The sequence below is a fragment of the Molossus molossus genome, unplaced genomic scaffold (assembly GCF_014108415.1).
Source record: "Molossus molossus isolate mMolMol1 unplaced genomic scaffold, mMolMol1.p scaffold_m16_p_13, whole genome shotgun sequence".
In the NCBI taxonomy this organism is placed as follows: domain Eukaryota; kingdom Metazoa; phylum Chordata; class Mammalia; order Chiroptera; family Molossidae; genus Molossus; species Molossus molossus.
Window position 1 is genome coordinate 62,784,029 of NW_023425348.1, and position 15,884 is coordinate 62,799,912.

The following is a 15,884-nucleotide window of genomic DNA, read 5'->3' on the forward strand; positions in this document are numbered from 1 at the left end:
ACCTCACACCTTCTGAGTCCAAAGGTTTGGGGTGTGGGCACCCAGTGACTCTGATGCCACTGGTGGGGATGCCAGCTGTGAAATGCTTGTCTGCAGTGACAGCAGCAGCACAGACCTCGTGTGCCATGCAGATGCGTTCTGTTCTAAGATTGTTGACATTCATGTCTGCAAGTCACCCAGTGCTGACTGCATGCAATTGTGTAAGTGAACACTGTGCCTTACTACTTCTCTAGAATGTATAATAAAAGTCGTTCTATAACTGAGCTTATGTAATTCACGGGAGAATTAAATAGAAGAATAAAAATAAATGGACATGTCCTGGATGCCTCTTAGGTTGTTAGAAAATGCCCGAGTATCAGTGGTAATATGCAGTATTTTGGCCAATGGGATGATATAATAGCAGCTGTTATTTATCAAGTGCTTGCTAAGTGCCAGCCTTTACACAGGCTGTCTGTCTTAGAGCCCTTCAAACAGTCCTTATAATCTTTATAGATGGTACTGTCATTACTGAACAGGGGGTCACTGCCCGCCATGCATAGAAGCCAAACTATGGCACTGGCTTTTGAGAAAAGAAAGGAGCTTTATTTGTGAGTTGACTGGCAAGAAGACAGGAAGAAAGCCTCAAATCTGTCCTCCTCATCCAGGATTCTGGGTGGGGTAGCAGTTAAGGTTTCCCAAGTGTTGCTTGTGAGTGGTGTTTCACAAATATTACTCATAAGTGGTGTATCCAAGGTTTAAACTTAGGTTCCAGGTTTTATTAGAAACAGGACAGGACCAGGTTCTGTAGTTACACTCTCATCTTTATGTCCCAGACTGGGGACACAGGCTCACTGTAATTAAGTGCTTTGCCCAAGGACCCAAAGGTAAAGACCTGAAGCCAGGAGATGGCAGAGCCAGCATTCTAACCCAAGTCAGCCTGAGCCCATAACTCGTATTTTTAACCAGTCTGCAGGAGCATCCATTATCTGTATAATTCCAGGAAGTTCCAGTTCATTTTTGCTGGATCGGTACATGCTGTGGATGAATTACATCGAAACATTTGGGTTTCTCCATTGGTTTAGGATCCCACAAAATGTTCACATAGCTAGTAAAAGTGCCTCTCAAAGTGTTGTAATTTAAAAGCTATGGAAAAGGAAGGGAAGAGCAGAAGGGTCCAAGTCAAGAGGAGTTAACAGTGATAATTTCCCTCATGGAACAAAGGATGGTGGTGAAACTAGTCTTAATGTTTGTGCTGGGGGAAGCAAAGTTACTTGAGTGATTCAGTCAATTTTTACACGGTCTCCAGTATGCCAAGTGCATTTCAAGCTTTAGTGGACACGGAGGGTAAAGGCAAGTGGGTGTTAGGAAGGAGACGGGACATCTTCCTTTTGCCAGGTGGGGTTCCTTTGGGGCTGGGCTCTGGGTTCCTTTGTGTCTTTTGGTGATAACAAGGATGGGCCCCAAGAAGTGATGCCTGAAGTAATGGCAGCTAAACTCAGTCACCAATTTTAAGTTATCCTCCGCATAGTTCTTTGCCCACAAAGTTCTGTCGGGCCTTGTTCAGCACTCTATTCTGGTCCTAATAGTGAGTGAGATGATGGGGGAGGATCTGTGCTCATCTTTAGAGCAGAGGAAAAAGCTCCCCCACCCAAGCTCAGCATTATGGTGAGACATAAACTTGAAGGGACACGATTCTGACCCAATCATCCTTCTTAACTGGGTGTTACTTTTTCTTACTGTTAACATTTGAATGATCGGGTGTTACTAAAGGATTTAGCAGGTTTCCCTTCGAATGTTATACTGACAGAGAAGATGGGCCTTACAGGAGAGAGTTTACGTTGGAAAGATGAAGAAAAAAGTTGGATGGTCCTTGACAGTGAAAGGCCTTGAATTAATTAATTCAGCTTATTAAATGCCTCTGAGGTGCCACAGGGCACATAGGCAGTGTGGATAGATATATTAGTGAACAGTAAGTCTAACCCAATGGAGCCAGCAGACATTCTGGCAATGACCTACACTGTAAGAGGCTTTAAAACTAACAGTCGATGCATTCTGTCCTCTTGGAATTTACAATTAAGGGACAGAAGTACATTCAGAAGAGTTTTGCAATAATACAAGGCATCTGTTTCATTCAGTATATTTATTACCTGTTATGAATTAGGCCATGTATAATGTGCCAGAGAAATTAAAATAAAGAGACATAGCCTTGCCCTCATGGTGCAAACAGTGTTGTAGGAAACACACACACACACACACACACACACACACAGTGAGAGAAACAAATGGTAGGTGTTAAGAAAGAAACTAACAGGAGGCTGCTGGAATGACAGTAGAACCTACTTTAGAAATGGTGGTCTGCGGAACTTTCTGCTGAGACAAAAAGTACCCATTTGTAGAGTAGTCTTAGCAAAGGCCTTGAGGTGAGAAAACAAGTCCAAAGAAAAGGCTGGAGGGTGGGGCCCAGGTGTGGCGTTGAGTTGAGATGGAACATTTGGCCGGATTATGTATAGCTTGGTAGGTCGTAGTAGTCAATTTAATTTTATAAATGTGCCAAGAGCATGCTAGCCCCTGGGATTAGAGTTTGGAACATTACCTACCTAAATTACTACCATCTACCCTCCCCAGCTAACAAAGCAGCCTGTGATTTGAGTAGATACAGGGAAGGGAAGAAAGACATGAGGCATGGAAATGTTTGCGTTCCTCCCACCCAGCAACCAGAATGCTACTTCCTAAACCAGCGATTTTCAACAGGTGTGCCACAAGAATTTTTAAAACGTTTAATACCTGACTAGTCAGTGGCACTGACCTCTTTTCCGACATTGTCAAATAAAAAATGACAACTACCAACACAACAATAGCTGTCTGGTGTGAATGAATCAAAATTATATCTATTTTGCTGTGGCCAGATGGCTCACTTGGTTGGAGCATCATCCCGTACACCAAAAGGTTGCAGGTTCAATCCCCAGTCGAATACAGGAGGCAACCGATCTATGTTTCTCTCACATTGACGTTTCTCTGTCTCTCTCCCTCCCCCCTTCTTCTCTTTAAAAAAAAAAAAAAAAAAAAAATCAACGAAGACATATCCTCAAGTGAGGATTAAAGAAAAAAAAAAAGTATACCTATTTTTTGTCAAATCCACAAAAAAGATATTTTTTTGGTGTGCGGCAGAATTTTAGTAATTAGTTTGTGCCATGAGATGAAAAAGGTTGAAAATCTATGTTCCAAACACATGACAGCCCTGGCAGAGTAAGTAGATCAATTGGTTAGAGTGCTGTTTGATGCAACCAAAGTTGCAGGTTCTATCTTTGGTCAACCAATGAAAGAACCAAGGAATGCATAAATAAGTGAACAAGTTGATGTCTCTCTCTCTTCTCAAATCAATACATAAAAAACTTAAATAAAAATAAATAAATATACCTCATGTAAAGGACAAACACATGCTATGTGAACGTACAGTAAAATTTTTTCCCATTAGGCAGATCTTACCCCCTGGACTTTAAGAGAATAGCAAGAACTAGCTGTCACAGTTAATAGATAACCACTGCATTGTGCACACTGAAACGGCTTGCTCCCTCGGGAATAACGGCTAACCGCAAAATGTATTAACTCGTTTTATCCTTACAAGAACCCTGTGGTCAGGGCATTACCCCTGTTTAGTAGTTGAGGACATGGAGGCAGAGAGATGTCAGGTAACTTGCTCAAAATCATAGTTAGAAGTGTTGACGTAAGAAACATCCAAACCTGTAAAGAATTTTTGTAAGTTTATTTGAGCCAAATTGATGACATATGCTGGGGGAGCAAGATGTCAAGTGCTCTGGAGAATAGAAAAGAAGTCTTGCAGCTTCTTTTATGCAAGGCATAACGGCTAACCAAAAATATCTGCTTCTGTACATGTTTGCTTGCTCGCAAGGGTAACATAAGGAAGATTACATAAAGGTGGGAAAAAGGAAGGCTGGGATTGGATTACAGAATAGTTAACGAGGCTATGCGCTTTCTTGAGGGTGATTATGGTTTATGTCAAAGGTGTATTAACCTGGATTCACAGAAACAATGGGCAAGGGCTTGCTGAAGACAAAGATAAACTAAGTTATAAGCCTGCGGCATGACTACCCAACCCAGTTAGGGATTTATGGTTAGATCACCCTGTGAGGTTACTTTCCATAGAAAAGTGGCAGAAGTAGGAATCAAACCAATGGGTTGGCTCCGGAGCCCCTGTTCTCACCTAATCCCTATACATTAAAGACTAAAGTCCAGCCCTGCCCAGTTGTGGCTCAGTGGACTGAGCATGGTCCCATGGACTGAGAAGTCCCAGTTCCACTCCAGGTCAGGGCACAAGCCGGGGTTTCAGGTTCCATCCTCAGTGGGGGTGTGCAGGAGGCCGCCGATGATGTCTATGTTTCATTCTCTCCCTTCCTTTTTCTCTCTAAAAACAAAAAACAAAACAATGAAAACAAATCCCAAGTAGTCTCTAGTACACCCACACTGGCGTCTGTAGGTCCCTCTCCCCAGCATCCCGCCTCCTCCGCCACCAGAGGGCGCGCTGGGCCCGTCTCCCCTTCTCGAATCAGAATGAGGGAAGATCCCAGGGGCGTGAGGGCGTGGTGCCGACAGCAAAACCGCTGCGGCGTCCCCTCCTCTGGGTGCAGGGCAGCGGGCGAGGACCTCCCGCTAAAGTCTGCGGCAGCCCGAAGAGGAAGCAAGTCTCGTCCAAGCTTGAGCGCTCAGCCCTCTTTTCAACGCTTACTAGGCGCTCACTGCGTCAACGTTGCGACAGCAAGAGGCAGAGCCCCGGCTTTCGCCCCTCCCATCCCGGGTTTTCGCCCCGCCCACCTAGGCTCACGTGACCGACACCGCCACTTCGGGGCCGGAAGCGCTCCAGAGCCAGCGCGCGCGTTCTCGCGTTCCTAGGCTCCCGTGAAGTTCCCAAATCCCGGCCCTGCTGCGCGCTCCCGGTCGCGCTCGCGCTCGCTCCCGGGTCCCAATCCCGAGAGTTCCGCGGCGTCTGCGCGCGCGCGCTGCTCAGCCAGGTCCCCGCCCCCCGCACGCCGGGCTCCCGGGGCACCACCGACATGTGCTCGTTAGCGTCGGGCGCTACCGGTGGGTATCCCCGGCCCCTCAGCGCCTGGCTCGTCCAGCCCCCAGGCCGCGCCGCCGTGGGGCTGGTGAAGGACCCCCTTCCTCCCCCTGCGCCCCGCGGGACGCGGAGCCCGGGCGGTGGGCCTTCAGGAGGGTGGGGGAGGTGCGGGGAGGGCCGCCGGGACGGGACGCGCGCAGCGCCCACCTGCGGTGGACCCTTCCCCCCTCGCGCGCCGGGCTCGCGAAGCGGATCTGATCGTTTGCGTGTGCTAGGCGGCCGGGGCGCTGTGGAGGATGAGCGAGAGCCGCCCGACCTGTCCGACAGCGGTGACGAGGCCGCCTGGGAGGAGGAGGACGAGGCGGAGCTCCCCCACGACAAGCAGCAGACCCCCTGCCTGTTCTGTGACAGGTTCGTCCACCTCGGCGCCCGGCCGCAGCCCCAGGGTGCCCGCGCCGCGTGGGTCCCGTGGTCCCGTCCGGGGCAGAGTGGCCTGCCCTCGAGCCCTCCAGCCAGCGGTCTGGAGCGCGGGCCTGTGAGAAGGAAGACCCCCGGTGGTCCAGACGGAGGAGCCACGAGCCCGAAGCCGGGGTGTCTGCTACCGGCCTCAGTTTCCCCGTGTAAAGTAATAGGGTTTGGGACTGGATCTGTGGTTCCCAAATCTGGTTGTGCACCTTTGTCACCTGAGACGCTTAGAAAAAAATACAGATGCTGAACTCTGCACTTAGAAGGGGACCACAGCCCTTCTAAGTCAGGACTGGGGTCTAGGCATCTTCCGTTTTATAAAGACACTCTCAGGTGATCCTAATGAACAAGTTTCGGAGTCACAAAACAGTCTCAGGAGGACCCTTCTGGCTTGGCCATTCTGTACTTCTAGTTCTCTGACAAGTAGCTTCTCAAGTGTAATCCTTTGAACCATTTAAATAGCCTTTCTTAGGTAGGGCTCCCCACCTATTGAAGAGGAAGGAATTGATGCCTTTTTACTCAGGTTAAAAGAGACTCCAATATCAGTAACTTGTTTAAGGCCACAAAGCTGTGATTTGTCATATCCAAATCCATGTTCTTTCCACTTAAAATTCTGCCTCTTCATTTCAACAAGCGTTGACTTTGGCTGCTGTTCTGGCAAGTGGGCATGAAAGAGGCCTGGTTAGCAATGGCCAGTGTTACTGGAATGAACATTTTCCAATTTCCCTTAAATCTGGGCATGGTGCTGGTTGGTGGTATATTAGCTCCTGTTGCTTCATCCTTGTTCTGGAGAGTAGCCTCATTTGGGTAGACATAGAATGTCTGCATGTACTCCAGATGTAAAATTTATTGAGCATCCGGATGTGCTTCTTTGTGATAGGCTGCAGAAATACTGCAAAAATGACCTATGTTGGTAAACTTTGTTGAAAGCTAACTGCTGCGTGTGTGCTAGGCATATAAGAAGTATGCAGCTCCTCTTGTGTGTATTCCTACTTTGTGTCCTTCAGTTTTGCAGGCCATATTAAAGAGACTTGGTCCTCACAGTGTCTCTAATGCAAGTACTTGGGGTACACTACAAGATCACTTTTGAAATACGGCACTTTGGGAATACGCCAGTTGTAAAATGACCTTTTATGCTTTATTTCTTAAAGCAGTTTGAGCTTTGCCAGTTCAAAGCCTCCAAAAGCTGAGTTGACACTTAGAGGAGAAAAGAATCATACAAAGAGAATTTTCATATCTTGAGAGAAATAGAATCTATCACAGGGAATTCTCTTTTTTAAAAGCCTTGATAAATTCAGTGCTATTAATTGGCAAATAAGTGAACTTTGGCATTTAATGGGTAGTTTTAGATGTAAAATGGAACTCAAAAAGTACTTATTCCCTTTAGAAGTTCTGGGTTCCTGACATCTATAGATATGTTTGTTTTCTCTTAATTGGAAATAAAACTAGAAACCAGCAGATGAAAGGGGGTGTATGTTTGAAATCGACGTTTAGACTTCTTGGGGACTTTTTCAGGAAGTTATTTATTGCTTTATTTTTCAGGTTATTTACATCTGCTGAAGAAACATTTTCACACTGTAAATCTGAGCATCAATTTAATATTGATACCATGGTCCATAAACATGGTGAGTATTATTTAGAAAAAGGAAAATTTTAGTTGTGAAATTTAAGTTCAAACTTTGTTTTCTAGACCTTTCCTTTTCTAAACAAGTTCAGTATAGTGAACTACATAGCAACAACTTATTTTTTTTGACAGTGGCATTTGAGGAAAGATTACATATGTCATTCTTCTAGGTAAGCTTCACTATATTTAAGCTTAAATTTACTTCACAACTAAAAAAGGAAAAACCTTGGCATGTGATTGCATTTTTATCATATTAGAATTAAGGAGAGCAAGAGAATATATTGGAATTAGAGCAAGCATAAAGGTGAACTTTGGAAAAGGAGGTGGGACATACAAAAAGACAGCTTACCAAATCAAAGCATAACACGAGCTTCAAGGCATATAAGGTTGAGTTTTATAAGGAGTTTGGTAAGAGAGTATAGAAATGGGGTTAATGAAATTAAGGTGGTAAGCAAAATATTTAGATGACAATTCTTTTGAAACTTGCATTTAATCATATCTATTTTACAATTATAGCCTTCCACTTCTTTAAATGGATATAGAAGACCTGCAGTATTCCACAAAAATTAACTAAGTACAGAATTGGTGTTTGTTTGGTTTTTTTTTTTACTAACAACTGGAAAGGACATTCGGTAAACATGTAATAATATGTTTATAAATTATAAATTCAAGTGCAACTACTTTTGTAAGGCATGAATGACTTAGTCTCATTGGATTTTTTTCATGTTTTTAACATGCATTTTAAAACAATTGGAATCATACCTTAAATATAATTTTACATATTTTTTTCACTTATAAGATAGGGGTTTTTGTATGCTATTATGCATGTAAAACAACAATATTTCTCAGGAGAAATAATAATTTGTTGGATGTACTGTTGTTTTCCCTTATTTTAAATGCTTCATTTCTGAAAAGATACGAGAACCAGATAACAAGCCTCATTGTTTTTCAGTATACATCATTTAACTTAATGTTAAAGCTAGTATACTCCATATCCTGCCAAAATTGTAATTTGGTAGGCACCATAAAAATTGAGGATGTAGAAACTTTTGGCTCTAATGTCATACTTGGCAAAGTCTGTGACGTAATTTTCCAGATTTGTATTATTCTTAGAAATGAGAATTCTAAAAATTAATTTTCCATATTTTAGAAATGTAAGAAAAACATTTAAAATTTGTCATCTGTGATGGCTATTTGTCAAAAAATATTCAGAAGTATCAAAGTTACTGTTTCTAGTTCTTAATAAGAAATTAAAAATATAAGTTGTAGTTTGTAGAACAGAAATATTTTATTGTCTAACCAGAGAAGCCTTTATAGAGCAGATCAATTAAACAAATTCATATTATGTTAAAATAGGTAAATTATCCTTTTCTCCTCCTTTAGGACTTGAATTCTATGGATACATTAAACTAATAAATTTTATTAGACTTAAGGTAAGTTGTTAATTTACAATTTCGTTTTTGAAACTAAAGAAATACCGTTACTGCCCTGGCCAGTTTGGCTCAGTGGTTAGAGCATCAGCCTGTGAACCAGCATCTCAGGTTTGATTCTGGTCAAGGGCACATACCTTGGTTGCAGTTTGGTCCCCAGCCCTGGTTGGGGTCAATGCGTCTTTCTCACATTGATGTTTCTCCCCCCCTACTGTCAAGATAAATAGAAAAATATCCTCAGGTGAGGATTTAAAAAAAAAAGAAATACCGCTACCAGTGGTGACTAGAAAGAATACGTAGAACTGTTTTAAATTTGTCAGTCATCATACTGGAATCATGGACATTAGGAAATGCCACAATATACAGTACCAAGTAAATGGATACACACCATGCTTACTTAATAAGTGTCATTTTTAACTGCACTGAAGAGATGAACCACTGTTATATAAAAAATGAGTCAGATAAAGGGAAGTACTGATAGTGTTTCTATAAAATCAGAAATAATTTCTAGTGTGATTCAAGTACTATAGTTGCTCTCTTTGTTCTGTTTTTCGAATACTTTGTTCTTTTTTCTGTTCTATTCAAATGAGTGTTTATATCACCACTTCCTCCAGATCCAAACAATATAAAATTGTGCATTGAAAACATTGATTAAGCAATCATGCAATCAGGTTAACGAAATGACAGTTGAACATAGACTAGAGATTTTGTGTAATGTCGACATGCTTTCCTTTTTTATTGAATTTTTCTAGTTTTTGCTGGGGGATTTTGTGATTATATGCAATGAAAAAATTTTACATCCAATTTTACATGCAATTAATTTTACATCCAGAATCCTACAGTTGAGTATATGAATTCCATATACAATCCAGTGCCTTGGGAAAAAGAAGAGTATTTGAAGCCCGTTTTAGAAGATGACCTTTTACTTCAGTTTGGTAAGATGAACACACCCTTTGTGGACTATGTTTCAAATATTATACTCTACTAAAAAAAAAACAATAAGTAAACTGCATTTTATACACTCAAATTTCATTAACTTTACCCTACTCTCCCCTTTCTGTTACAAGATTCCATGTAGGATACCACAGTACATTTAGTTGTCCATTTATTTCTTTAGATGTAGAAGATCTTTATGAACCAGTGTCAGTCCCATTCTCATTCCCCAATGGACTCAGTGAAAATACCTCTGTTGTTGAAAAATTGAAACATATGGAAGCCAGGGCACTGTCTGCTGAAGCTGCATTAGCTAGAGCTCGTGAGGATCTACAAAAAATGAGGTAATTTATCAGTCTTACAAAAATTGTTTAGACCCCCTCCCCCAAATAATGCAACTAATAGTAAGATAGGATATGGTAAGACATTTCATATACTAGAAAATACAATGTAGATATTTAATTTTAGTACAGTATATTAAAGATATTCAACATTTTTATACATTGTGGACATCATTAATTGACATAAAATTCTGTAGTTTTACCTATTTCATATACTTCTTTATAATCTTATGCTAATGGTAATTGTTCTGGGAAATGTCCTCTTAAGTGTTTTTGTTCTTTGATACTGCCTTCCTTTGAATTACCCTGTTTCTAATAAATTTCTCCATCTTAATTTCCCTCTCCGAGGCTTTTAAAATGGCAGGATTAATATTTATAGGTTTGGGGGAAATACAGGATTAAAATTTTTGTTTTTAAAGAATCAAAATATAATTATGGTATAATATTTAATCAGAAAACCAGATACAGTGTTTTACTCCAGTGAATAAATTAGCATTCAACTGGCTTAATACTTCTCAGAATTTAATGTGCATTTGAATCACCTGGGGATCTTGTTAAACTACATTCTGATTCAGAAAGTCTGGAGTAGGGCCTGAGATTCTGCATTTCTACCAAGTATACCTCTAGCTTTACATATTGGATTTGTAATTTGGTTGTTGTTGCCTAAGTACCCACTTGATGGTTGGCCAGAATGTTCAGCAGAAAGAATAGTATAGCTGATTGTAGTTCCCCTTGCCTGTTTCTGAGATTTTGTGCTGGGAAACCTAATAATCACCAACAACTCTACTGGCTGTGTCTTTACACTTCTCTCCAATTCATACCTTATAGATTCTTAATATATTGTGATCAGAGAGGAAACTTAAGTTTTAGAGCTGGAGTGGATGGTGCTGGTGTATGTAAATCTTAATTTGGGTCCACTTTGTACCCACATAAGCCTTTGATGAGATACTAGGTTTTTAAGAATGTTAATAGTGTTGAAATAAAATACTACATTGATTCAGCTACTAAAATAAGATTTTGAAATATCAAGAATAATAACGTTGAGTAAAGATAATGTGCTTATTTTATTCAGTTAAAAGATATAATAAACAGCTATAATCTGCAGTTGGCAGTGCTTTTGAGGTTTGCAGAAGGAATGCTTACAAGTGGGTTTGAATACACCATTGCTTAAGATCCAGCAGGGGGAGCTTTCAGTTGCTTGAGATAGAATGTGAATTAGAAGGCTCATCACACTCAGCTCACTCCCGCCCCTTTCCTCTTCCTCAACCTCTAGCCTTTCCTTTTTCATAGTCCAATAAACCTGTCTCAAGGGTGTATTTCAAATTGATTACAGACAATTTGCTCAGGATTTTGTGATGAACGATGTCAGAACCTGGTCAGCATCTACTACTGCCATTGCAGACCTCCAGGAGGATGAGGATGGTGTTTATTTCAGCTCATACGGGCATTATGGGATACATGAAGAAATGCTAAAGGTTAGAAAAGAGCACAAATGCACCAAATCCATAATAAAGGGAAAATTTAATAAGTCAGATTCTTAATACACATGTTATAGGAAACTGCTTTTCTTTCTTTTTTTGATAACTGCTTTTTAAATCTCTTTGATGCTTTATTTCATCTTGAGTTGAAAAGATTGTGGGAGCATCAAAGTCATTTAAATTCTGTTTAAGATCATTATTAATCTTTGTTATGGAATTACTTTTGCTTTAAATAGAACATAGGTTAAAAAAACAACTGCTGACTATTTTAGTCTTCTCAAGAGCAACTGTTAAATAGGAACAAATAAATTATATGTTGGTTTTTAAATATACAAAGGAAATTATTAATTTCAGTATTTTAAATAGCCATATTGACTTCAGTTTGGGCAAATAATTTCTTGGTACAAAGTTAAATTATAAATAATTCTCAGTTGTTTTGGCATAACTTTTTTACATCTGAAATCATTGCTGTATAGAGGAATTTTATAAATTGGTTAAATTGGGATTTAAATTTGGCTGGTTTTAATTTTTCTAATGGTAATATCCATAACTAGATTTCTAGTTATACCTGGTAGTTATACATTTTATCATGTATTATATTATATGTTGTAAACTAGCAAGATGTAATTTTTTAATGTAAAACTGAAAATATCTAGAGTAAAGCAAATGTTGGAATATAAAAATTATTGAAAATTTTATGTTTATCTCTGAATTTTAGAGTCCACTACCTTTTCTTGAAACAAACAAAGAATTTCTTCCTAAATGCTTTCTCAAATGATTGTTTTATCTTATGGAAGCCCCTAGACTTTGTTCCCCTGAAACATACATTTAAAATAACCAGGGAATTTAATAGCATCTATATATTTTGTTCATTCAGTTTTGTAGAATCAAAGAGTGAAGACTCAATGATTATGACTAATTGTAATTACTTAAGGTTTTTAAAGCAATGCCACATCATTTTTTTATAATGACATGTAAGGGTTGTGCTTCTTCTTGTCACTTGGGTAATAGTATAGCATTACAAATAACAGTTATCTTACTGTAAGTAATACATTAACTCCAGAGTGAAATTGTTTAAAAGAAATTGACTTTATTTTGTTATTATTAAAATTAATTTTATTGTGTCTAGAATATTTTCCTTGAAGGAGTTAATCTAAGCCCATGTTTGTCATTTTAAATCACCCCATCAGTATAAGTGCCATGAACCTTTAATGCTTTTAGTGTAGAAATTGTGTTGCATTTTTCAGACAGCTAAGGTTGAGACTCCCAGTAGGTAGTCCATGTGAGTGTCTTCAACACAATCATCAGGGAAATCCACTTTGAGCACTTATTTCCAATACTCTTTCCTGGATACTTGTAGCTATATATCAATAAAAAACATTTTTTTAAAAAAATTGATTAATGGATTGATTTTTACAGAAAGAGAGAAATAGTGATTTGTTGTTCTACTCATTTATGAATTTATTGGTTGATTCTTGTATGTGCCCTGACGGGGGATCAAAACCTCCAACCTTGGTGTATTAGAGTAATGCTCTAACCAACTGACCTACCTGGCCAGGGTAATAACTACAAGATCTTTACACCTGATTGTATATGTTTAAGTCTTTCTGATGTACATACGGATTTAAGTTCCAGCCTGAAGTTTACAGTGCTATATTTTCCCTTTTAGAGAATCACTGTAAGGATCCTTACTTATATAATTTTCCATGCCTTGGTTCCCCTTAGCTATTATATAATGTGATTATCTCTCCTTGCATATGACTGTTCATATGAAACACAGATACATTTAATTCAAAAAGAGCTGTTTATCCATCATATATTTTGCTAAGTTATGTGCTATACTAAATATGAAATGTGCCTTATATCAAGCAATATTTAATCTGTTATCAAAAACAATTGTGAGGACACCTCATCTGTTCAAGATTTTACTATTATCAAAATCTCATCTGATCTTTATAAATAATGTAAATTGAGAAACCATATTACAGAACTTATTTTTATGCTTAGAACAGGCCTTGCTTTTATAGGAATATTATTTGGATTTTTTTGTTGCTTAGTTTCAGATATTTTAATGACATTATTTTAACATATGTTGGGATTATAATGATAAATAAAGGCAGTTTATGATTTTATTTTCTGGAGTTCAGATGAAGATACTTTTTTTTTTAATTACAGAGATACAGTTGATAGAGGGATAGATTATATGAACTTTTGAAATCCTTTGCCACTTTGTCTTTTTGAAGACGAGTCATTGTTGAGTAATGTTTTAAATCTGAAATGCATCCATTTCTCTTTTTCTTTTCTCCAGGAAAAACCTTGTTCATCCTGGTGAACGTTTATCACAAATTATAGTAGTATTAAATAATTTTTTTATTACGTTCTCATTGTATTTGCAACTGACTCATGCATTCTGTCCACTTTTGTGAGCCTATACATTTAAAACATACTGTTATTTATGTATGTAAACTTTACAGTATATAACTTTTATGTTGTCTCTGGTCGTCTTATTCTTAAATTTTTTTTAATCTTCACCCAAAGATATGTTTATTGATTTTAGAAAGAGGGTGGGAGGGAGAGAGAGAAAAGAAACATCCATGTGAGAGAAAAATGAGACACCCAACCAGGGCTAAAATTGTTTTTCTTAATTATTCATAGGAATAATTCCATGACACTTTACCAGTCTTAAATGATAATCTTGCTGTTTAGTATTGGAAGTCTAATTTAATTCTTTTTTTGTGTTTCTCTGTTTTAATAGGTTGGTGCAAGATATAATTTTTAAATTTCTGTTTATTACCTTATTTTGTATTAAAGTGTTAGTCTTTTGTTGGAATAAATTTTTAGAAATGGTTATGAGGGTTAGTCTTACATGCTTGCATTTTTGTGTTCAGTGAATTTTTCTTTAAAAATTTAATTATTAAATTGACCCCTGGCTGGTTTGGCTCAGCAGTTAGAGCATAGGCCCGTGGACCAGAGAGACCCGGGTTCGGTTCCCACTAAGGGCACATACTCTCAAAAAAAAATTTAGTTATTAAATTGAAACTGTTCTGTCTAAGGTACTATGTTAGGTACACTTTAGATTTCATTGCACCAGGGTGAGCATATGAACAAAAACAGATGGATATATAGAAAGAGCCTAGATGAAGGATTATAGTTGAATAGGACAGCAGTGCATGAATTTAGGACAGGATGCTAATGATTAAGTTGGAGCAGTGGTGAAGAAGCAATGTAATTGGTGAGATCTTTCCAAGTGATTGGCTTCTTTTTTTTTTTTTTTTTTTTTAATCCTCACCCGAGGATATTTTTCCATTTTTTTGTACAGATAGAGTGGGAGGGAGAGAGAGGAAGGGAGAGAGAGAGAGACATCGACGTGAAGGGACACATCGAGTGGCTGCCACCCGCACGACCAACCAGGGCCGGGGACAAACTGCAACCGAAGTACGTGCCCTTAGAGGGAACCGAACCCGGGTCTCTCCGGACCGCAGGCCGACGCTCTAACCGCTGAGCAAAACTGGCCAGGGCGTGATTGGCTTCTTGAATGATGTTCACCCCTTATAGGTCTATTGTGTCAGCAAAAATCACTGGTTACGGTGTAAGAAAAGTATAATAATGATAAAAATGTATGAAATGATATTTTTTTAATTTCTAAAATTAATTAGTTAAAATGTATAAACTTATTAATACATTAGACTTTTTGTTTTGTTTTGTTTTTTTTCTTTTTTTTTTTCTCCTCACCCGAGGATATTTTTCCATTTTTTTGTACAGATAGAGTGGGAGGGAGAGAGCGAGAGAAACATCGATGTGAAGAGACACATCGAGTGGCTGCCACCCGCACGACCGACCAGGGCCGGGGACAAACTGCAACCGAAGTATGTGCCCTTAGCGGGAACCGAACCCGGGTCTCTCCGGACCGCAGGCCGACGCTCTAACTGCTGAGCCAAACTGGCCAGGGCGTGATTGGCTTCTTGAATGATGTTCACCCCTTATAGGTCTATTGTGTCAGCAAAAATCACTGGTTACGGTGTAAGAAAAGTATAATGATAAAATGTATGAAATGATATTTTTTTAATTTCTAAAATTAATTAGTTAAAATGTATAAACTTATTAATACATTAGACTTTTTGTTTTTGTTTTTAGTAATTCTTTAAAATCTTTCAGGGAAAGACTTAATAAACCTGGTTTAAAATTTTGTTTGTGCCCTGGCCGGTTTGGCTCAGCGGTTAGAGCGTCGGCCTGCGGTACAGAGAGACCCGGTTCGGTTCCCGCTAAGGGCACGTACCTCGGTTGCAGTTTGTCCCCGGCCCTGGTTGGTCGTGCGGGTGGCAGCCACTCGATGTGTCCCTTCACATCGATGTTTCTCTCTCTCTCTCTTCCTCTCTCTCCCTCCCGCTCTGTCTGAACAAAAAATGGAAAAATGTCCTCGGGTGAGGATAAAAAAAAAAAAAAAAAAATTTTTGTTTGTAAAGCCATTAGTAATCCATCAGAAAGCATGGAATTAATTATGGAATTCCCCCTTTTTAGATCTACTATTTAAGTAAAACAACTTGTCTTTTAATTTAAGAC

At 39.2% G+C, this 15,884-nt stretch overlaps 1 protein-coding gene across 6 annotated transcripts in view; it reads left to right on the forward strand.

Moving 5' to 3' along the window:
- Positions 1–4,977: 4,977 nt before the first annotated feature.
- PRMT3 (protein arginine methyltransferase 3) overlaps positions 4,978–15,884 on the forward strand; it is a 118,826-nt gene continuing 107,919 nt past the window's right edge. The window contains exons 1-7 of one of the 6 annotated variants that reach the window (XM_036259191.1): positions 4,978–5,076; positions 5,329–5,464; positions 7,061–7,143; positions 8,526–8,575; positions 9,405–9,507; positions 9,690–9,849; positions 11,180–11,321. In XM_036259191.1, the coding sequence (XP_036115084.1) occupies positions 5,049–5,076; positions 5,329–5,464; positions 7,061–7,143; positions 8,526–8,575; positions 9,405–9,507; positions 9,690–9,849; positions 11,180–11,321 (702 nt within the window). In that variant the 5' untranslated portion in view covers positions 4,978–5,048. Of the gene's footprint in view, positions 5,077–5,328; positions 5,465–7,058; positions 7,144–7,658; positions 7,717–8,525; positions 8,576–9,404; positions 9,508–9,689; positions 9,850–11,179; positions 11,322–15,884 lie in introns of those variants that run through there. The other 5 variants (XM_036259196.1, XM_036259193.1, XM_036259195.1 and 2 more) reach the window with 5 other exon arrangements.